This window comes from Muscardinus avellanarius (genome assembly GCF_963383645.1).
Source record: "Muscardinus avellanarius genome assembly, chromosome: 19".
NCBI classification, from domain to species: domain Eukaryota; kingdom Metazoa; phylum Chordata; class Mammalia; order Rodentia; family Gliridae; genus Muscardinus; species Muscardinus avellanarius.
The window spans coordinates 42,422,992-42,446,186 of NC_137805.1; the positions used below are offsets into that span (position 1 = coordinate 42,422,992).

The 23,195-nt window shown below is 42.7% G+C and overlaps 1 protein-coding gene across 2 annotated transcripts; it reads left to right on the plus strand.

Moving 5' to 3' along the window:
* Window positions 1-1,359: 1,359 nt before the first annotated feature.
* Window positions 1,360-22,572, plus strand: DSN1 (DSN1 component of MIS12 kinetochore complex; the record flags this gene model as incomplete). Of its 2 annotated transcripts, XM_080716151.1 has the most annotated exons (10): window positions 1,360-1,390; window positions 1,786-2,103; window positions 6,730-6,803; window positions 9,459-9,531; window positions 11,003-11,090; window positions 16,335-16,394; window positions 16,791-16,868; window positions 21,376-21,523; window positions 21,822-21,909; window positions 22,469-22,572. In XM_080716151.1, 10 exons carry the CDS (start codon window positions 1,360-1,362, stop codon window positions 22,570-22,572), a joined length of 1,062 nt encoding a protein of 353 aa, XP_080572277.1. The 2 variants fall into 2 exon arrangements, with proteins under 2 accessions (XP_080572277.1, XP_080572278.1); XM_080716152.1 differs by lacking the exon at window positions 1,786-2,103.
* Between the last annotated feature and the right edge of the window lie 623 nt (window positions 22,573-23,195).

Genomic DNA, 23,195 nt, shown 5'->3' on the forward strand with positions numbered 1-23,195 from the left:
GCTGTGGACAACGCGGCTCGCGGCTGGTGTTTAGGAAGCGGAGGTTCGGGGCCGGACGGGCGTGGCTCTGAGGTCAGGAGCCCCCCCCCCCCCGTGTGGCCTGCTCGCCCCCTCCCCGGCCTCGCGAAGCTGAGCCCAGGCTGCGGAGCGCGGGCGCGGGGCTCCCGGGGAAAGGAGGCCGGGGCGGGCCCGAGCCAGGACTGCGGGCAGCGGCTGCGGCTGCGCGGGGTGGGGTATGATCACTTACAGGACAGTGCGTGCCGACATCCCAGCTGGAGCCTGGACTCCGGGAAGCACTCTTCTTAGTTGTTATTTTTTAATTTTTAATTAATTTAAAAAAGTTTTTGCGGTAATGGGGATGGAACCCAGGGACATTCGACCTCCGAGCTACACCCCCTTTCCGGTTTTTTATTCTTTATTTTGAAACAGGGTCTCACCGAGTTGCAGGGGGCCTAAGTAGCTGAGGCTGTCCACAAACGCGAGTCTCCTGTTTCAGCTTCCCGAATGCTGGGATTACAAGCGTGCTCCACCATGACTAGTTTATTTTTGTGGTACCGGGATGGAACCCAGAGGCATTCTGCCTCCGAGCTACACCCCCAGCCTGATTTTTATTTTTTATTTTTTATTTTGAAATAGGGTCTCACTTCACTAAATAGCTCAAGCTGTCCTCGAACAGCGACCTTCCTGTTTCAGCCTCCCAAATACTGGGATTACAAGCGTAAACTGCCACGCCCGGCTACTTTATTTTGTTTTATTCATTTATTTAGGTGGTACTGGGGTTCCTGGAAACCCTTCTACCTCCGGGCTACACTCCCAGACCTATTTTATAGTTTTTATTTGGAAACAGGGTCTCTTAAGCCAACCCGGCTGGCTTTGAACCTGCTGTCTCCTGTCTCCATTCCCAAGCGCGGGGATTACACGCAGGGATTACAAGCGTGCGCCACCACACCCGGCTACTTTTTTTTAAATTTTTGAGTGGGGTACTAGTGTTGAACCCAGAGGCATTTTACCTCCGAGCTACATCCCCACCCCTTTTTATTGGGAAACCATCTCACTAGGTTGCTGAGCCTGGCTTCAAACATGTGGACTTCCTTTCTCAGACTCACAAGTACTGGGTTTACAGGTGTGTGCCATCACACCCAGCTGAGACACATGTATTTCTAGCAATTTTGTAGAAGTTTAGAATAGGGAAACAGTAACCTCTGCTATATTCTCTATGGAGGAGGTAGGTGAAGGCACGTTAGAGAGGATGGAAAGTACAAGGTTCATTCTGGGTTAGTAAATCCCAGTGAAATTAGACCTGAAATATGAAAAACATCACTTTTTAAAAAAAATTATTTTCAGAGTTCTACACCCAGGATGACTTCAGTAACCAGATCAGAGTTTGTAGGTGAGTGTCAATGAAATCAGTACCTTTTATCTTGATTTCAGGCTTCTGAGCTATAATCTAATTCTTTCCTGGCTCCTGGTGGATTTGAAATCACATACACATGTTATTTGTAGAAATGCTTTCTCAATGTTTCCATGATCGGAGGGCATATTCTCTCTCTGTTTTTCCTTCCTTCCTTCCTTCGTCCCTCCGTCTCTCCTTCCCTCCCTCCCTCCTTCTGGGATCCTACTGTGTTGCCCAGGCTGACCCCAAACTTCTGGGCTCAGTTGATCCTCCTGCTTCAGGAGCATGCGCTGCCGTGTGGGGCATATGTTTTCTTTTTCCACCTTTTCACTTACATACTTACTCGTGGTGGCTTTGATTCTGTATACTGACTTTTTTATAACAAATGCTAGAAGAGAAACCAATGGCATCTAAGACTCATGATCGTCAGTTGCAATCAAGTGTCAACCCTGTGGAAGAGTTCGCTAAATCATCTGCCTCCCTGGAGATGACACAAGGCGTTTCAAAGGAAAGAATTCACCTTGGCTCTAGCCCTGAAGAAGGGGGAAGTCGTGATGTCAGCCATCAGGAAGTTCATTTGAGATCCCTTCATTTGTCCCCTCAAGAACAGTCTGTCAACCGTCAAGACAGGAGGCAATCCTGGCGGCGTGCAAGTATGAAAGAAATAAACCGGCGGAAGTCACTGCCACCTTTTCACCAGGGCATCACAGGTGGGGTGCTATGTACATACAACAGGTTCCAGCTCAGATAAGAGGCAGTGAGGAATGACAGAAAGTATAGCAGAATAGACGTGACTGTACTTTTTGGCTTTGTGACTTGGAGGAAATCACTTTACCTCGTTGAGTCTGTTTCTTTATCTATAAGATGGAAATAATACTACCTACCATGGGAGGATGTTCTGTATTTATAAATTCTGATGTCACACATCCAGTAAGTGTTCAGTGTTACTGCTATTTATATTGTATTAGCTGCCATGAACAGAAATTCTGATTGCTAGTTATTCAGCACACAAACCCAGCTAGGATGATAAGCTCTTCCTTTGGCTTTCTGCCTCCTACCCTAAAGTGGAACAGAAGGTGGATGCACTGATATCTGATTTTAGCCTTTATAATTGTGCATAACTCCAGAGGGAAGATGCTCATAAAAACACCTAGAATGGGATGCAGGTGTGTTCAGTTGTAAAGTGTGTATTTAGCATGTGTGAGGTGTTCGGCTCGATCCTCAACACCAAAAAAAAATCTAGAATGAAAACCTGTTTTTGTTTGTTTTGTTTTTGTGGTACTGGGGATTGAACCCTGGGGCATTCTACCTCTGAGCTATACCCCAGCCCTATTTTGTTTTATTTTTTTAAATTTCGAAACAGGATCTGCCGGGCGTGGTGGTGCACACTTGTAATCCCCGCGCTTGGGAGGCAGACAGGAGGATCGCGCAGGTTCGAAGCCAGCCGTGCGCGCTGGCTTAGGAGACCCTGTTTCCAAATAAAAATGTAAAAATAGGTCTGGGAGTGTAGCCCGGAGGTAGAAGGGCTTCCAGGAACCCCAGTACCACCAAAAAAAAAAAAAAAAAAATTTTTTCGAAACAGGATCTTGCTAGTTTGCTGAAAGCCTCACTAAGTTGCTGTGGCTTATCTTGAATCTGTGATCCTCCTTTTTCAGCCTCCCAAGTACTGGGATTACAGGCGTATGCCATATTTTATTGTGACTTTTGTGTGAATTTATATTTGTAACTATCTCAGCGTCACAGTACAAGATGTGATGTGAAAAGTCTAGTGTGGTCTTGAGCAGATTACTTAACCTACTTTGCCTTACGGTCTTCCCAGTGAACTGGGCCTTCTTACAGGGTTGTGTGAAAATTAAATGAGTAGATATATAGCATAGTGCATATTTCACAGATACTACGGCTTCAAATGCTAAACTGTTGTGATTATTTTAAAGTACTACTTTAATCCAGATCATCTGATATGTAGAAGGAAATATGGATAGAAATAGGCATGTAGCATATCAGAAAATTGCTTTAAGCCAAGCATGTTGGCTCATGCGTAATTCCAGTACTTGGGAGGCTGAGACAGGAGGATTGCACATGTTCAAAGCCAGCCTCGGCTACTTAGGCTCTTAGCAACCTAGTGAGACCCTGTTTCCAAATAAAATATAAAATAGGTCTGGGAATATAGCCCGGAGCTAGAAAGTCCCTGGTTTCCATCCCCAGTACAATAAAAAAGAAAATTACTTCAACAGTTCTCATGCACGGGGGATGTGACAAGATAACATTAGTAGTTCCCCAAGGTTAGCCCTACCTTCATCCCTAGAGCATTTAGACTTAACTTTCTGTGTAATAGAAAATTACCAGCCGGGCTTGGTGATGCACGCTTGTAATCCCAGCATTCAGGAGGCTGAGACAGGAGGATAGCAGTTCATGGACAGCCTCAGGTACTTAGTGAGGCCCTTTACAGTACACTCAGTGAGACCCTGTTTCAAAATAAAGAATAAAAAATAGGGCTGGGGGTGTGGCTCAGAGGTAGAATGCCCCTGGGTTCCATCCCCAGTACTGCAAAAAGAAAGAGAAAGAGAGAGAGAGGAAAGAAGAAAAGAAAATTACCAATGTGATAAGATTGATGATTTCCTAGTTCTGTCTGCCTGCCAGGTTTCCTTGGTTACAGGCAGAAAAAATCCTGTTTTTCTTGATTAACATCAGTAAGAATTAATCAAGAGAAGAGATGAGAACGTTAAAAACATAACTAGCTGAAGGTGAAGGACAAAAAGACATGTAGTTCTCATAATTCTCAAAGCTAGACTTCCTTTGCTATATAATTGTGTTTTTTTGTTTTGTTTTTCCTAGTACCTGAGATTGAACCCAGGTCCTTGCATATGCTAAGCAAGCACTCTACCACTGAGCTACACTCCACTCCTTTTTGTTTATTTCTGGGGAGGGGAGGATACTGGGGATTGAATCCAGGGGCATTCTACTTCCAAGCTATACCCCTGCTCTATTTTATTTTTATTTTTGAAACAGGTCTCGCTAAGTTGATGAGAGTCTCACTACTTGCTGAGGCCGTCCTTGAACCTGCAATCCTTCTGTCTCAGGCTCCCAAGTACTGGGATTATAAGCATGGTCTGCTATGTCTGGCTTTATTTATCTTTTGAGATAGGCCTTCACTAAATTGCCCAAACTATCCTTGAACTTGAGATCTTCCTGCCACAACCTCCTGAGTAGCTGAGATTACGGGCATGTGTCATAGTGCCAGACTATATAACTGTTTTAAAATGTACATAAAGCCGGGTGTGGTGGCGCACGCTTGTCATCCCAGCATTTGGGAGGCTGAGACCGGAGGATCGCGGTTTGTGGACAGCCTCAGCTACTTAGTGAGGCCCTCTGCAACTCGGTGAGACCCGGTTTCAAAAAAATAAAAATAAATAAAAAAAGAAAATGTACATAATTGGAGCCAGGCATTGTGGTGCATGCATGTAATCCCAGCATTCGGGAGGCAGAGTCCAGACAATTATGGTTCACGGACAGCCTCAGCTCCTTAGTGAGGCACTTCACAACTCAGTGAGACCCTGTTTCAAAAATAAAAAGACAGCTGGGTGTGGTGGCTCATGCTTATAATACCTGCGCATGGGAGGCGGAGACAGGAGGATCGCGCAGGTTCAAAGCCAGCCTTGCTGGCTTAAGAGACCCTATTTCCAAATAAAAATTTAAAAAAAGGTCTGGTAGTGTAGCCCAGAGGTAGAAGGACTTCCAGGAACCCCAGTACCACCAAAAAAAAAAAAAAAAAAAAAAGAGATCCTGTTTCCAAATAAAATATATTAAAAAAAAATAGGTCTGGGAGTGTACCCCGGAGGTAGAAGGGTTCCATCCCCAGTACCACCAAAAAAATAAAATAAAAAGACTTAAGCCGGGCGTGGTGGCGCACGCTTGTAATCCCCGCGCTTGGGAGGCAGAGACAGGAGGATTGTGCAGCTTCGAAGCCAGCCGCGCACGCTGGCTTAGGAGACCCTGTTTCCAAATAAAAATGTAAAAATAGGTCTGGGAGTGTAGCCTGGAGGTAGAAGGGCTTCCAGGAACCCCAGTACCACCAAAAAAAAAAAAAAAAAGACTTAAAAATAGGGCTGGGGGTGTGGCTCAGAGCTACAATGCCCCTGGGTTCCATACCTGGTACTGCAAAAAAAAAAAAAAAAAAAAAAAAAATATATATATATATATATATACATATACATAATTGACATAAATAATATCTTCCCTAGCCGAGCGTGATGGCGCACACTTGTAATCCCAGCAATCCTAGCATTCGGGAGGCTGAGACCAGAGGATTGCAGTTTGTGGACAGCCTCAACTACTTAGTGAGGCTCTCTGCAACTCGGTGAGACCCAGTTTCAAAATAAAGAATAAAAAATAGGGCAGGGGTTGTGGCTTGGAGGTCGAATGCCCTTGGGCTCCATCCCCAGACCTGCAAAAAAAAAAAAAAATAATAATAATAATATCTTCCCAGGCATGGTGATGCACACCTGTAATACCAGTACTTGGGGGCTCAGTCAGGAGGATCTTAGATTCACAGCCAACCTCAGCAATTTAGCAAGGCTTTCCACAATTTAGTGAGACCCAGTTGCAAAATAAAATAGGGTGGGGAGCCAGGCATGTTGACACACGTTTGTAATCCCAGCATTCAGGAGGCTGAGACCAGAGGGGCGGACAGCCTCAGCTACTTAGGCCCTCCACAACTTAGATCCTGTTTCAAAATAAAGAATTAAAAAAAAAAAATAGGACACGGGGTGTAGCTCGGAGGTCAAATGTCCCTGGGTTCCATCCCTAGACCTGCAAAAAAAAAAGATAATACTTCCAGGATCACAGAGGAATGAAGTTTACTTATTTGTATATCAAATATTTTAAGAATGTTATAAGAATTTCCTTTATGTATTAAAGTCTTGTTTTGTTAAGCAAGGTAGATAAAAAATAATTTATTTTTATGATTCATATGCACCATTCAAAGAAAGGAGATAAGAACACTTGAACATTTTTATGTAACAGGCATGACAATGATGTTTAAAAACATTGTTCTATGCTGGGTTGGTGGTATAGATCTCAACTCTCACTGAGTTGCAGAGGGCCTCACTAAGTAGCTGAGGCTGTCTGCGAACTGGGATCCTCCAGTATCAGCCTCCTGAATGCTGGGGTTACAAGCGTGCACCACCACGCCTGGCTTTTTGGAAGTATTATAATTCTAAATTGATCAAAGAAGGCTGCTTCTGCGTAAATTGGGTTGTTTCAAGAAGTAGGAAATTTTTGTTTTGTTACTTTTTTATGTAAAGATGCAGCTCCTTAAGTGTGATATTTTTTCTTAGAACTTAGCAGGTCAATCAGTGTCAACTTAGCAGAAAGCAAACGGCTTGGCTCCCTCCTGCTTTCCAGTTTTAAGGTAAGGTTTTTGGGATTGGGAAACACTTCTTATTGTGTTTCTGCTATTATTGGGATGATTTGAAAGACATATTAGGACTGTGTGATAAACTAATTAAACAAATGTTAGTCTCTCCTGGATGTGGTGGTGCACACAGTACCTGTGAACCTAGTACTAGGGAGGCTAAGACAGGAGGATGGAAGCCTTGGGAGAAATGAGACAGGAGGCCAAACCTAGCAATTTAGCGAGACTGTTTCAAAAAAATAAAAAGTAACTGGGAGTAGTGCCACACACTTAAAATCCCAGTACTTGGGAGGCTAAGACAAGAGGATTGAAGGTTCATAGCCAGCCTCTTCAACCTAGTGAGACCCTTCACAACTTAGTGAGACCCCATTTCAAAATAAAAAAAATAAGCCGGGTGTGGTGGCACACGCTTGTAATCCCTGTGCTTAGGAGGCTGAGACAGGAGGGTCGCACGGGTTCGAAGCCAGCCTCAGCTACTTAGTGAGGCTCTCAGTAACTTAGGGAGACTCTGTTTCCAAATAAAGTATAAAAAACCAGGTGTGGTGGCGCACAGTTATAATCCCCGCACTTGGGAGACGGAGACAGGAGGATCACACAGGTTTGAAACCAGCCCCGCTGGTTTAAGAGACCCTGTTTCCAAATAAAAAAATATAAATTAGGTCTGGGAGTGTAGCCCAGAGGTAGAAGGGCTTCCAGGAACCCCAGTACCACCATAAAAACAAACAAACAAACAAATAAAGTATAAAATAGGTCTGGGAGTATAGCCCAGAGGTAGAAAGCCCCTGGGTCCCACCCCCAGTACCACCAAAATAAAAATAAATAAATAAATAAATAGGGCTGGGGGTATATCTTAGAGGTAGAATGCCCCTATGTTTGATCCCCAGTACCATACACAGAAAGTAAGTTTTGGGGGTATAGCTAAGAGGTATGCCTCTGGGTTCAGTCCTCAGTACCCTCCCCCAAATACATTAATTTCTGGGATGAATTTAAATTCAATCATAGCAGCTTTCTCTTTGGACCAAGCTCTCTCTCAATTCATTGTTGCTGCTGTTGCTAACTGAGCAGCTAATAGATTGCACTAGTATGTTTTGTCCATTAACAAGTGCTGGAAATTAAAAAATGAGTAGAGGTGAAGAGCTTACGCTGTAGACATTTGAGGTCTACTAAACCAATACATGATACTTTTTGAGAAGTTGTATTGTTATATGTCTCACTGGTGCTTATGGCAGTCTGGATAAACAAGTAATTTATGTGAATTACTTTTTTTTCTCAGTTAAAAGTAAAAATGTAAAGCTGGGTGTGGTGGTGTACGCTTGTAATCCCAGCATTTAGGAGGCTGAGACGGGAGGATTGTGATTTGCGGACACCCTCAACTACTTAGTGAGGTCCTTTGCAACTTAATGAGACCCTTTTTCAAAATAAAGAATAAAAAATCGGGCTGGGGGTATAACTCAGAGGCACAATACCCCTGAGTTCCATCCCCAGACCCACACACACACAAAAAAAATGTGAGCCAGGCATAGTTATATATGCTGTAATCCCAGTAACTGGGAGGGCCGAGAGAGGAGGATCATGGTTCCCAGCAGCACTAAATAAATAAATAAATGAATAAAAAAGTAAATAAACACGTAGGCAGGTATGGTGGCATATTTCTGTAATCCCAGTACTTGGGAGGTTAAGATAGGGGATCGCAGGTTTGAGGCCAGCCTCAACAACTTCTCAAGATCTTCAGCAATTTAGCAAGACCCTTTTTCAAAATTAGAAATAGCTAAAGATGAGCATGGTGGCACATGCCTGTAATCCCACTACTTGTGAGGCAGAAACAGGAGAATCTCAGGTTCAAGACTAGCCTCAGCTGCTTAGTGAGCCTCTTCGCAACCTAATGAGACCCTTTTTTTTTTTTTTTTTTTTTGGTGGTACTGGGGTTCCTGGAAGCCCTTCTACCTCCGGGCTACACTCCCAGACCTATTTTTACATTTTTTTTTAATTTGGAAACAGGGTCTCCTAAACCAGCGCGCGTGGCTGGCTTCGAACCTGCGCGATCCTCCTGTCTCTGCCTCCCAAGCGCGGGGATTACAAGCGTGCGCCACCACGCCCGGCCATGAGACCCTTTTTCAAAACAAACAAAGCTGGAGGTAAAATTCTCCTGGATTTAATCCCCAGTACCACAAGAGGGAAGGAAGGAAGGAAAGAAACGGCTGGGGCTTGTAACTCAGGTGGAATGCTCCTGGGTTCAATCCCCAGTACCACCAGAAATAAATAAGTATCTGAACAATAAAGACTTTTCTCCTTATTTGTATGAAAAATCTTAGCTGAAAATTTGTCATTTAGTTTCACTTTTTTTTTTTTTTTTTTTGGAGGTACCAGAGATGGAACCCAGGGGCATTATATCTCCAAGCTAAACCCCCAGCCCTATTTTTTAGGCTTTTTATTTTTGAAACAGGTTCTCAGTGAGTTGCTAAGGGCCTGGCTAAGTAGCCGAGGCTGACCATGAACTGCGATCGTCCAGTCTCAGCCTCCTGAATGCTGGGATGACAAGCGTGCACCACCATGCCCAACTAGTTTCACATTTACTAAACAAGAATTTACATGAATTTAGAGCTGGCCTGAAAATTTTTGATGTTTGTACTGAAAATGCTTTTCTTTCTTTAGTTCTCTGTTCAGAAACTTGAACCTTTCCTAAGGGACACTAAAGGCTTCAGTCTTGAAAGTTTTAGAGCAAAAGGTAAGTTGCTGAGGATAAGTGAATGAGCTTTGAGTCTTGTACCTATTTTGGTTGTTGTTTTCTCTTTTTTTGGTGGGGGCAGTTCTGGGATCAGATCCATGGCCTCATGCATGCTACTCAAGCATTTTGCTACTAAGCCCCCTGGTACTTTATTTTTTAAAAGACTTAGAAAATACATGACTTCAGGCTTACTTGCCAGCTGAAATTGTTTATCTCAAAAAAAGGGTAAGAGCTCTTACCCTTTTTTTATTTTTTAGTTTTGAAACAGGGTCTCACTAGCTTACCATGGGCTGACCTTGAACCTGTCATCCTCCTGTCTCAGCCTCTGAAGTCCTGGGATTACAGATTACAGGTGTGCATCACAGTACCTAGACAGTTATCTTTTTTTTTTTTTTTTTGGTACTAGAGGTTGAATCCATAGGCAGTCTGTCTCAAAGCTAAACCTCTACCCTATTTTTTTTCTTTTTGAAAAATGGTCTCACTAAATTAGTGAGGCTGGTCTCAAACCTGCAATCCTTGTGTTTGAGCTTCCCAAGTACTGAGATTTCAAGCATGGGGCACTACCAGCTTCAGGATTTTTTCCCCCTCCCTTTGGTACTGGGGATGGAACCCAGGGGCATTCTATCCCCAAGCTACACTCCCAACCCTATTTTATATTCTTTATTTTGAAACAGGGTCTCATTGAGTTGCAAAGAACCTCACTAAGTAGCTGAGGCTGTCTGTGAACCATGATCCTTCTCTCAGCTTCCCGAATGCTAGGATTATAAGCATACACCACCATGCCCGGAGGATTTTCTTAATAACTAATATCAAGGCATTCTACCTTCGAGCTATACCCCCAGCCTTATTTTCTATTCTTTATTTTGAAACAGGGTCTCACTGAGTTGCAAAGGACCTCACTAAGTGGCTGAGGCTCTCTGTGAACCGTGATCCTCCTGTTTTAGCCTCCTGAATGCTGGGATTACAAGCGTGAGCCACTGTGCCCGGCTGTGCATATACTTTTTTTTTTTTTTTTTTTTTTTTGGTGGTACTGAGGATGGAACCCAGGGGCCTTCTACCTCAGGGCTATACTCCCACATCTATTTTATATTTTATTTGAAAACAGGGTCTCTTAAGCCAGCTGAGGCTGGCTTCGAACCTGTGTGATCCTCCTGTCTCAGCCTCCTAAGCGCAGGGATTACAAGCATGCGCTACCACGCCCGGCTGTGCATATACTTTTTAAACTGCATTTTCACTAGTTAAGTACAAAAACATTTATCATAAATGCCATGAACAGGAGTTATCTTCCATTTTATCTATACCTACCAGAGGAAAAAAAATTCTGAATACTTAAACCACTTTTTTGGTGCGTGCAGAAGATACAATGTAATAGGAGACCCTAGACCCGAGTATACCTTGAGTATCTTTGTTATGAGCTTATTGTGAAAATTTATATTATTTCTATTTTATGACATGAATTTGTCCTTTGTAGCATCTTCTCTTTCTGAAGAGTTGGAACATTTTGCAGACAGACTGGAAAGTGATGGAACTCTACAAAAATGTTTTGAAGATTCAAAAGAGTAAGAACAATTAATTTCCCGTTTGTCCTAAATTATAACTGAATTAAGATGTTTTATTACAATTAATTAGTTCTTCACTTACCAAATAAACTTATATCCAGGTCTTCTTGGTGCCAGGTTATTTTATTTTATCTTATTTTTTTTTGTGGTACTGAGGATTGAACCTAGTGATATTCTACCTCTGATCTACACCCCCAGCCCTATTTTTTATTCTTGATTTTGAAACAGGGTCTTGCTAAGTTGCAGAAGACTTCTAAGTAGCTGTAGCTTGCCATGAACCTGGATCCTCCTGTTTCAGCCTTCCAAGTACTGGGATTTCAAGCATGCACCACCATGCCCAGCTAGCCCAGGTTCTTTTAGATATTAGATATATAGCTATAAGTAAGTCAAACAATAACGCTTACATTTTAACAGAGGAGACAGTCAAATACAAAGAAAATATGATTTAATAGTGGCAGTTTAGGAGGTCAACAAGTAGATAGTGACTTGAGGGTAAAGGCAGCTTGAGTCAGCGTGTTCAGAGAGCTGTAGGTTTCTACCTTTGGACTGAGACCTGTAAGAACTGAGTGGTGGGAAGGTTCCCACAGTGGAAAGATGAGGGGAAACATTCAGATCCTTGCCAGCCAGCAAGCTGAGAGAAACTCATGCTGTTTGGCACTTGGCAAGCAAGAATATTAGCAGAAATTTAAAAATTTCAACCTTGGCTGGACATGATGGCACACGCTTGTAATTCCAGTACTTGGGGAATCTGAGACAGAAGGATCGCAGGTTCACAGCCAGCCTCCACAACTTAGTGAGACCTTGTTTCAAAGTGAATAAAATATAGAGCTGGGTGTGTAGCTTGGAGGTAGAATGCTCCTGGGTTCCGATCCCGGTACTAGAAAAAAAAAAATAATATCAATAAATAGGGATGGTGTGTAGCTCAGAGGTAGAATGGCCCTTGGTTCCATCCCCAGTACCACCAAAAAAAATCCCAGTCCCCAAATGGGTAGTTTTTCAGAGCTGTACTCTCAGCTCTATTCATTCATTCATTTTTGCAATTCTGGGGATGGAACCCAGGGGCATTCAACCTCTGAGCTACACCCCTGACCTATTTTTATTCTTTATTTTGAAACAGGATCTCACTAAGTTGTGGAGGGCCTCACTAAGTAGCGGAGGGCCTCACTAAGTAGCTGAGGCTGTCTGTGAACCGCAATCCTCCAGTTTCAGCCTCCCGAATGCTAGGATTACAAGCGTGCGCCACCACGCCCGACTCTTTTTACTTATTTTTGAAACAAGGTCTTGCTAAGTTACTATGTACCAGCTCCAAACCTGTGATCCTCATGTCTCAGCCTCCCAGAATCTGGAATGATAAGCCCATGCCTCTGAGATGCCCTGTGTGTGGGTTTTTTTGTTTTGTTTTGTTTTATTTGTTTGTTTGTTTTTTTGTTGGTAATAGGGATGGAACCCTTCTACCTCCGGGCTACACTCCCAAATCTATTTATATATATATATATTTTTATTTGGAAAGAGAGTCTCTTAAACCAGCAAGGCTGGCTTCGAACCTGCGCGAATCCTTCTGTCTCTGCCTCCCAAGCGTGGGGATTACAAGCATGCGCCACCACGCCTGGCCGCCCTGTGTTCTTATACTTAAATCATGAGCTTTTAAGTTTGGACTTCACAGAGGTTTTTTTGTTTTGTTTTGTTTTGTTTTGTGTGTGTGTGTGTGTGCGTGTGGTACTGTGGGTGGAAGCCAGGGGCTTTTACCTCCAGGCTATACTCCCAGACCTATTTTATGCTTTATTTGGAAACAGGGTCTCACTGAATTGCTGAGAGCCTCACTCAGTAGCTGAGGCTGGCTTGGAACCCGTGCGATCCTCCCAAGCGCAGGGATTACAAGTGTGCGCCACTATGCCCGGCTTGAGGTCTACTTTTTCATAAGATTTTTTGTTTGTTTGTTTTTGCGGTACTGGGGATGGAACCCAGCAGCATTCTACCTCTGAGCTAAACCCCCAGCCCTATTTTTATTCTTCATTTTGAAACAGGTTCTTACTGAGTTGCAAAGAGCCTCACTAAGGTAGCTGAGGCTGGCTGCGAAGCACAATTCTCCAGTCTCAGCCTCCCGAATGCTGGGATTACAAGCGTGGTCACCACACCCAGCTTGTTCTTTATTTTGAAACAGGGTTTCACTGAGTTGTAAAGGGCCTCACTAAGTAGCTGAGGCTGGCTTCGAACCTGTGCAACCCTCCTGTCTCAGCCTCCCGAATACTGGGATTACAAGTGTGAGCCACCACTCCTGGCTTACCCTTTTCATTTCAAAACAGGGTCATGCTAAGTTGTTGAGGGCCTCAATAAATTGCTGCCTTGGACTATGATCCTTCTGTCTCAGCCTCCCAAATACTGAAATTAAAGGCATGTGCCACCATGCCCAGCATAAGTCACAGGTTTTTTTTTGTGTGTGTGTGTATGTAGTACTGGGGGTTGAACCCAGCAACATTTTACCTCTGAGCTACACTTCCAGCTCTATTTTTTAATTCTTTATTTTGAATCAGTATTTCACTAAGTTGCAAAGTGTCTCACTAAGTAGCTAAGGCTGGCCATGAACCTGCAATCCCCCTGTCTCAGTCTCCCAAGTATTGGGATTACAAGCGTGCACCACCACCCCCAGCCTTGTTTTGTTAGGGTCTAAATTTTGTTGGCTGGCTGCGAACCTGTAATCCTAAATACTGGGATTATAAGCATGCTCTACCATGCATGGCTTAAAGGACTATTTTTAGAAAAGTTAATATAAAGGACTATTTTTAGAAAAGTTAATCTGATAGCCTCAGATACTTAGTGAGGCCCTCTGCAATTTAGTGAAACCCTGTTTCAAAATAAAGGATAAGCCGGGCATGGTGGTGCACACTTGTAATCCCAGTACCTGGGACACTGAGACAGGAGGATTGTGCAGTTTCAAAGCCAGCCTCAGCTACTTAGTGAGGCTCTCAGCAACTCAGTGAGATCCTGTTTCCAAATAAAATAAAAAATAGGTCTGGGAATGTATCCCGGAGGTAGAAAGCCACTGGGTTCCATCCCCAGCACCACAAAAAAAGGAAGAAAAAAAAAAAGATTAAAAAATAGGGTTGGGGATATAGTAGCTTGGAGGTAGAATACCCCTGCGTTTCATTCCTAGTACCATAAAATAAGAAAAAGAAAAGTTAATCTGAGCCAAGCAATTTACCAAGATCCTCAGCAACTTAGAACATGAAAGGTTTGGGAGCCTATATGGTGGCGCACACTTATAATTCCAGTAGTTGGGAGGCTGAAACAGGAGGATTGTAGGTTCAGAGTCAGCCTCAGCAATTTAGCAAGATTCTCTGTAGCCTAGTGAGACTGTTTTCAAATAAAAAAATAAAAAGCTCTGGAGGTAAATGCTCTGGAGTTGCCGGGTGTGGTGGTGCAAGTTTGTAATCCCTGCGCTTGGGAGGCTGAGAGAGGAGGATCGCACGGGTTCGAAGCCAGCCTTAGCTACTTAGTGAGGCTCTCAGCAACTTAGTGAGACCCTGTATCCAAATAAAGTATAAAATAGGTCTGGGAGTATAGCCCAGAGGTAGAAAGCCCCTGGGTTCCACCCCCAGTACCACCAAAAAAAAAAAAAAAAAATGCTCCGGAGTTTAGTCCTTAGCACCTGCTGCCCCCCCACACACACACACAAAAGGGTATAAAGGGTGTACCTCAATGTAGAATGCTTCTGGGTTTAATTTCCAGTACCAAAAGAAAACAGAAAGAGAAAAGTTAATCAGGCCATGGTTTGAATTGGAATTGATGAGAGAAATAGTATGCAAAAGGACCACTTACCTATATTGCATAGTGCAGAACTGAGATATAGAGTTCAATAGATGTTTGTTGAAAGTTAAAAAATTACTGCCACTAAAATTACATAAGACATCATATTAAAAGCAAGTGTTTAGCCGGGCGTGGTGGCGCACGCTTGTAATCCCCGCGCTTGGGAGGCAGAGACAGGAGGATCGCGCAGGTTCGAAGCCAGCCGCGCGCGCTGGCTTAGGAGACCCTGTTTCCAAAAATGAAAATGTAAAAATAGGTCTGGGAGTGTAGCCCGGAGGTAGAAGGGCTTCCAGGAACCTCAGTACCACCAAAAAAAAAAAAAAAAAAAAAAAAAAAAAAAAAAAAAGCAAGTGTTTAAGCCAGTCATGGTGGCGCACGCTTGTAATCCCAGTATTAAGGAGGCTGAGACGGAGGATCGAGGTTTGCGGCTAGCCTCAGCTACTTAGTGAGGCCCTCTGTAACTTGTTGAGAACCTGCTTTAAGAAAAAAAAAAGAAAAATAGAGCTTGGGGTGTCATTCAGAGGTAGAATGCCTCTGGGTTCAATCCCCAGCACCACATAAATAAATAGAGAGATAGCAAGTGTTTCTTAGGCCTTGTGGTGCACACTTGAGATCCTAGTCATTGGGAATCTTGAGGGTGATTGCAGGTTCATGTCCAGCCTCATCAGCTTAGTGAGACTCTCAGCAATTTAATGAGACTCCGATTAAAAATTAAATATTAAGCCGAGCATGGTGTTGTACGCTTGTAATCCCCGTGCTTGGGAGGCAGAGACAGGAGGATCGCGCAGGTTCGAAGCCAGCTGCACTGGCTTAAGAGACCCTGTCTCCAAATAAAAAAGTATAAAATGAGTCTGGGAGTGTAGCCTGGAGGTAGAAGGGTTTCAAAAGTATAAAATGGGTCTGGGAGTGTAGCCTGGAGGTAGAAGGGTTTCCAGGAACCCCAGTACCACCCCCCCAAAAAAATTAAATATTAACGTGGTGTTGGGAGCACACCTGTAATCTAAGTACTTGGGAGGCTGAGACAGTGAGGATTGCAGGTTCAAGGACAGTCTCAGCAAGTAGTGAGAGTCTTACTAGCCTATTAAGACCCTGTATACAAATAAAAATTTAAAAAATAGGGCTGAGGTTGTAGCTAGGAGGTAGAATGCCCCTACATTCAATCTCCAGTGCCACCAAAAGAAAAAAAAAAATTAGCCAGGCTTGGTGATGCATGCCTGTAATCCCAGTACTTGGGAGGCTAAGATAGGAGGATTGCAGACTTGAGGCCAGCTTTAGCAATTTAGGCCTATGCAACTTTTTGTTTCCAAATAAAATATAAAAGAGGGCTGGGGGTGTAACTCAGAGGCAGGATGCCTCTGGGTTCAATTTTCAGCACCACACACACAAAAAAGCATTTCTTAAAAGATTAGTGTTAATCTCATAATTCTGTCTATATTCCAGGACAGAATCAGATTTTTCTCTGGAAACATCAGTTGCTGAGATGAAGGAATATATAACAAAGTAAGTGAAAATGAGTGAACCTTTGCTTGGGAAACCTGAATTCATTCTGTGGGGGAAAATAAACCTTGGAAAAATGAGTAATAAACGAGGTGTTCAGTGCTAACTCATTGACAGTAGAAGTTAAAAACCTGCATACTGAGATGTTTATATGGACTCTACTGATGGCTAATTTTATAAGACGGAGTCTAGGGAACAAGGATGTTAACTACCTCTTAAGAACTCCTGTTTTATTTGATTGAATTATTATCCTCTGAATCAGTCAAGCTTTCTAATCCTTTAATGGCCTTTTTACTCACATTTCATAACCAGATTATACGCCTAATGTGCTTACTGCTGCTCTGAGTGATTTCAAGTGAGATGACCGGAAGGTAACTGGGTTTCTCCTTTGTTCTGTAGATTTTCCGTAGAAAGTCAGACTTGGGATCAGCTCTTACTGCGCTACCAAGAGGCGGTGCAGCCACAAGAGACATCCAGGTAAGGCCTGGGAACTGGAAAGAAGCTGTATTTTTACCTTGTGGCATTTGATTGGAGCTTATTTCTATTTTGTTAGCACAAATTGAATGGTGAATCTTCTCTCACAGTTCAGTGAACTCAGCAAAGCTCTATAAAGTGTGTATTAGTACTTTGTGTGTGTGTGTGGTTCTGGGGATTAAACCCAGGGGCATTCTACGTCCAAGCTACACCCCTAGTCCTATTTTGTGTTTTTATTTGGAAACAGGGTTCCGCTAGGTTGATGAGTCTCACTACTTGCTGAGACTGTCCTTGAACCTGAGATACAAGTGTGAACCACCATGCCCATCCTTATATTAGTACTCTTTGACCGTCAGTGGAGTTAAGGGAGAAGGAAGGGAGATTGGTATCACTCTTTGACTATTTTCAGTCCCAGAACAGAATTGCTTCTGTTCTGTGTCCTTTATTGCCATTTTACATCTTCTGGGAGACAGGTACATCTCTGCTTTTCATCTGGGTCTGGGCCCAGAGCAATAGTCAAGAGACTTGAATGAGCACATGGACTCTGAGGGGTGAGCATGGGAGAGACCCCTGGCCAGAGCCTTTTTGGAGACACAGATAGAAGGCAGTGGCGGAGGAGGGTAGAAGATAAAGAAAACATGGGTTTTTGTTTTTTTTTTTTTTTTTTTTTTTTGGTTTTTTGGTGGTACTGGGTTGGAACCCACAGGCTTTCTACCTCTGGGCTACAGTCCCAGACCTATTTATATTTTTATTTTGAAACAGGGTCTCACTAAGTTGCTGAGAGCCTCACTAAGTAGCTGAGGCTGGCTTCGAGCCTGTGCCATCCTCCTGTCTCAGCCTCCCAAGGGCAAGGATTACAAGCGTGCGCCACCACGCCCAGCAGAAAACATCATTTTCTTTTTTTTTTTTTTTTTTTTTTAATTTATTTATTTTTATTGGTGCACTGTATTCATACATCATAGTAGGATACATACTTTTGTAGACATACATGCACACTTTTCTCAGTCAGCCCCCACCCAATCCCCACCCCATTCTCTCCCTATCCCTCCCTCCCATGCTTGGCTTAGTAGTTGACATCTAGTATTATGGCAATTTATCTAAAATTAAAAATGATAATCTCACATAACAGTTTCATTTGTCTGATACCAAGCTTTTGATGACTTAAAGATAACATTTCAATATTTCTTTTTGCTTTCTTTCTTACCAGAGAATATTTTTTTTCTATTTTTTAGGTGAAACTATCATATATTTATATATTTATTTTTCAGAAAAAAAATCTATCCTAATATGGAATATGGACTCTAGGTACCCAAAACGATCTTGAAAAAGAACAAAGCTAGAAGATATATATTTTCTGATTTCAAACCATATAAAGCTACAATAATTGAAACAGTGTAGTACTATTCTAAAGGCAGATCTATAAACCATTGGAGTTAAATAAAAGCCTAGAGCTAAATTCTTCCATATATTGTCAAGTTATTTTTGACAAGGTTTCCACGAACATTTGGTGGTGGAAATATTAATCTTTTAACTAAATATTGTTAAAAAATAATAATTACATGGAAAAGAATAAAATTGGACCCTTACCTAATCCCATATACAAATATTAACTCAAAATAGATAATAGACCTAAATATAAATCTTAAGACTATAAACTTTTAGGAGAAAATCTGGGTCATTAAACCTCACAACATTGAAATTGGCAGTGATTTCTTGGTTATGATTTCAAAGGCACAGGCAACAGAGGAGTATACAAACTCCCTAAAAAAAAAATTGTATATCCAAAGACAATGTAAACAGAGTTAACAGTTACTAATAGAATGGGATAAAATATTTCCAAATGCTATATCTGAAGGTGTATTAATATTCCAACTAGGAATCCTAGAAATTAACAACAATAAAGGCAAACAATACCCTTTAGAGATAGGTAAAAGACTAACATAAATAATGAATCTCCACAGATAACCAATCTTAGTTGTTTGTTGGATGGAAAATCTTGTTTCTCTAGTTCTGGAGTGTGTTACCTATTTCTTCTTTGTAGTTAATCTCTTTGAGTATTTTCTCTAGTGCTGGTTTTGAAGACATAAATTCCTTCAGTTTCTGTTTGTCATGGAAGCTTCTTATTTCTCCTTCTAATTTGATAGAAAGTTTTGCTGGGTAGGAAATTTTTGGCTGGAAGTTGTTTTCTTTCAGAGTTTGGAATATGTTACTCCAAGCCCTTCTGGCTCTCATAACTTGGTTTGGGAAGTCTGGAGTGATTCTAATTGGTTTGTCTCTGAATGTCACTTGGCCCTTTGCTTTTGTTGCCTTTAAGATTCTCTGCTTGGCTTCCACATTGGTCATTTTGACAATTATGTGGCGTGGGGATCCTCTTCTCCGATCCTGTCTAAAGGGAGTTCTATAAGTTTCCTGGACCTGTGTATCGACCTCTTGCTCTATGTCTGGAAAATTTTCTGCTATTACTTCCTTGAAGAGATTGTTGATCCCTTTGGTTTCACTTTCTTTTCCCTCCTCTATTCCAATTATTCTTAGGTTAGCTCTCTTAAAATGGGCCCATATTTCTTCAATATCAGATTCCTGCTGACGGATATTTTTTTCTAGATTAGAAACTATGCGTTCATTTTTGGATTGCTCATCTTCTAAGAGCGAGATTCTGTTCTCCATGTGTTCTAATCGGTTGTTTGTGCTTTGAATTGAGGCCTTTACTTCATTAATTGCATCCTTTATCTCTTTTTGGCTCTCTCTGAGTTCTTTTCGAAGCACCTCTATTATTTCTACAGTTATTTTCCTGATTTGATCTTCTAGAAATCTCTGATTTTCAGTTTTATCGGGTTCTGATGTTGTGGGGTTGTGGGCATTTATTGCTCCAGTATTATTCCTCTTTCCCATGATTTCGGATGTTTGTGCCTTCTCTGGGTTCTTCCCTTGGGTCACTATGACTTCCCTTAAGGTGTTCTGGATCTCAAGTCAGTAGTATCTCGGACCCCACTACTCCTTTACTGGGTTTTATCACAGAGTCTCCGACCCAGAGAGTCGCTAGAGGCTGCTTTAGACTGTGGGGGGTGCCAGGTTGCACGTTCTCCTATGGTGTGATATCTCTGCCACCGCCCCTCCCCCACTGGGTCAAGTCCCAGGGAGTACAGTACTGGGATTTCTCCTCTGTGGCCCGCAATTTGACTCACTGTTCTTGAGTGCGCAGATGTAGCTGTATTGGCCTCGCTGGATTCGGTGCTGCTGCTGCCGGTGGCAATATGGCGCCGCTGCTACGCCCTCGGCTGTGGGGCTGGTTTTTTCTTCTTGGTTTTGGTTTCCACTCTGAATCCCTGCAGCGTGTGCTGAGCTCGGCCACTGGGAACTTTAGATGCGGAGAAATCCCGCCTGGCTGTTCCGCAGTGGCTCACCTCGGCTTGCTGTAGCCGTCCCGTGAATTCGCCGGCAGTATGGCGCTGCTGCCGCCGCGTCTGCCGCGTCCTCGGGCGATAGGCCGGTTATCTCCTCTGTGGCTCTGTTCTCAGTCCGCTTTCTCTCTGGAGCCTGGTGATTTTTTGTTTCACTGGTGATGGTGTTTTCTGGCTATGAAAGGCGCTGATTTTGTGGTAATGGAGGTTTGTTGTTAGCGGGGCTCTTAAGCCCCGCTTTTCTCGGTAGCCATCTTCCCGGAAACATCATTTTCTTGATCTTGAAAATGGGAGAGTGCTGAATTTTGGGTTAGCTGCACATTTAAACTAGTAGTTCTAAGCTTTTTTTCTTCTAAGAGTTTTACCTAGAAACTCAACTATAAAATGTTATCTAAACCCCATTTGCAAAAGTAGCATCTCAGTAGAGGGACTTTTAGGAGCATGATTTGAAAAACTTTCCAGGCGTGGTGGCGCACGCTTGTAATCCCAGCATTCAGGAGGCTGAGAACGGAGGATCGCAGTTCGTGGACAGCCTCAGCTACTTAGTGAGGCCCTCCATAATTTAGGGCTGGGGTATAGCTGCAAAAAAAAAAAAAAAAAGTATCATCTGGTACCTTGAAGTACTCAGTAAATTAAAGTCATAGTTATAATGAGAAGGTCAGCATCAGCTTTGTGAACTCTCCATTCTGTTCAATTAGATGGATAATGAAGAGGACCAGCAGTGTTTTGGTAATCTTAGAGCAGCAGGCGTTAGCCTCACTCTAGCACAAGTATGGCTCTTTGTGTATTGATCTTAACTGAAGCCTCTAGCATTTCCTGGAGTTCAGTGGATTAAAACATTATATTGGACAATGGTTTCAGAGCCTCTTGATAAGACAGTATGTATCTGGAGCAGGGGCTGTAGCTCAGTGTAGACTATTTGCCTGTTACATGCAAGGCCAAGGGTTCAATCCTTCTACCACAAAAGAAAAATGAGAGAAAGAACTTATACCTATATTAGGATGGGAGAATATTTATTTAGCCTTGCAGGAGGTTTTTTCATAAGTAATCTTTAATAGCTTTTCTACAAAATGATGATATAAAATTCCTTGAAAGCTTTTTCTTGTTTTTAGAGAATCAACTGAAAACAAAATTACTGAAGTTAAAGTAGACCCTGCTACATATCTTGGGTCTTCCCAGAAGGAAGTTCTTAATACAAAGCCTGACTACCAGAAAATATTACAGAACCAGAGCAAAGTCTTTGACTGTATGGAGTTGGTGGTGAGTTGACTCAAGTTTATTCGGTTGACCTACCGACTTTGCTATCTTGTCATGTGTGTCAGTCAGCTTTCCTGTGACATAATGCCTGAAATAATCAACTTAGAAGGAGGAAAGTTTTATTTTGGCTTGCAGATTTAGAGACGTCAGTCCATTGTCACTTGGCCCTGTTGCTTTGTGCATGTGAGTACATCATGGCGGGAATGCGTGGCAGAGGCGCCTGCTCGCTTTGTGGTGGCATCTGGGGAGAGAATATCACATAGTCTGCTGCTTTGAGAGAGCCATAACCTCTTTTCTGCAGATGGATGAGCTGCAAGGAACAGTGAAGCAGCTACAGGCTTTTATGGACGAAAGTACACAGTGCCTCCAGAAGGTGTCAGTGCAACTTGGTAAGTGTGTCCCCTGAGGGATACAGACGGCCTTTTCAAGCCCTAGTCCTAAGGGTAGGAATCACATCAGGTGATTTTGTTTTCTCCCTACAGTCAGCAGTATGTTTATGGGAAATTTCTAGATGCAAATTCCACAGAAGCACAGTAGAAATGAGAACTAAATTTTAGTGAATTGCTTTGTTGTTTTGGCAAATTCAGGACTTTAAACATACACCTTGCCTTTACTTCTTCAATTTTTAAAATTTCACAGAGTAACGCTGACATTACTTCTCCATGGCTCCGTAGCTTTTCCTGACATCCTCTATCCCACAATTAGTTGCTATACACGTCTTCATTTTCCTTCTTACCACACTGCATTGTAGTCATAGTTGTGTTAGCTTTCCACCAGAGTGCCATGTCCACATTGTTCTCAGTACTTTTCTAATCCTGAGATGGCAGTTGAACCCAGAGCCTTGTGCATGCTAAGCAAGCCTTCTACCACTGAACTATATCCCCATTCCTTTAATAAATTTGATGTGAATTCGATTGAAATTTACTTTTTGGTTCCTTTTCTCTGCAGAGAAGAGAAGCATGCGACAATTAGATCCTTCACCTGCTCGAAAACTGCTCAGACTTCATCTAGAGAACCCATCTCCCACACGTTGCTCTGGATCTTGTCAGTGACCTTGCCCGGCCTTTCTGCCACAAGACAGAGGAGAGGCTCGCAGAAGACTGCCCCAGCATGCGCAAGTTGCGTAGCATTCTGATCTGAAGGGTTCTGTCCCACTGCTCGAGGATAACTAGCTGACTAGAGAGTACTTTGATTTATTTTTCTGAGTGATAGAATATGCATCTGAAAGAATGTTGTAGAGACACTTTTTTGATGAATATGCAAAATTATTGAAACTTTCTTTTTAGAAAATGGCCTTCAAAGCCAGATGTGGTGGCACACATTTGTAATTCCAGCATTTGGGAGGCTAAGACAGGAGGATCCCAGTTTGAGGACAGCCTCAGCTATTTAGTGAGGCCCTTTGCAACTCAGTAAGACCCTGTTTCAAAAAGAAAGAGACTAGCCGGGCGTGGTGGCGCACGCTTATAATCCCCGTGTTAAGGAGGCAGAGACAGGAGGATCGCGCAGGTTCGAAGCCAGCCGCGCACGCTGGCTTAGGAGACCCTGTTTCCAAATAAAAAAAATGTAAAAATAGGTCTGGGAATGTAGCCCGGAGGTAGAAGGGCTTCCAGGAACCCCAGTACCACCAAAAAAAGAAAGAAAGAAAGAAAGAAAGAAAGAAAGAAAGAAAGAAAGA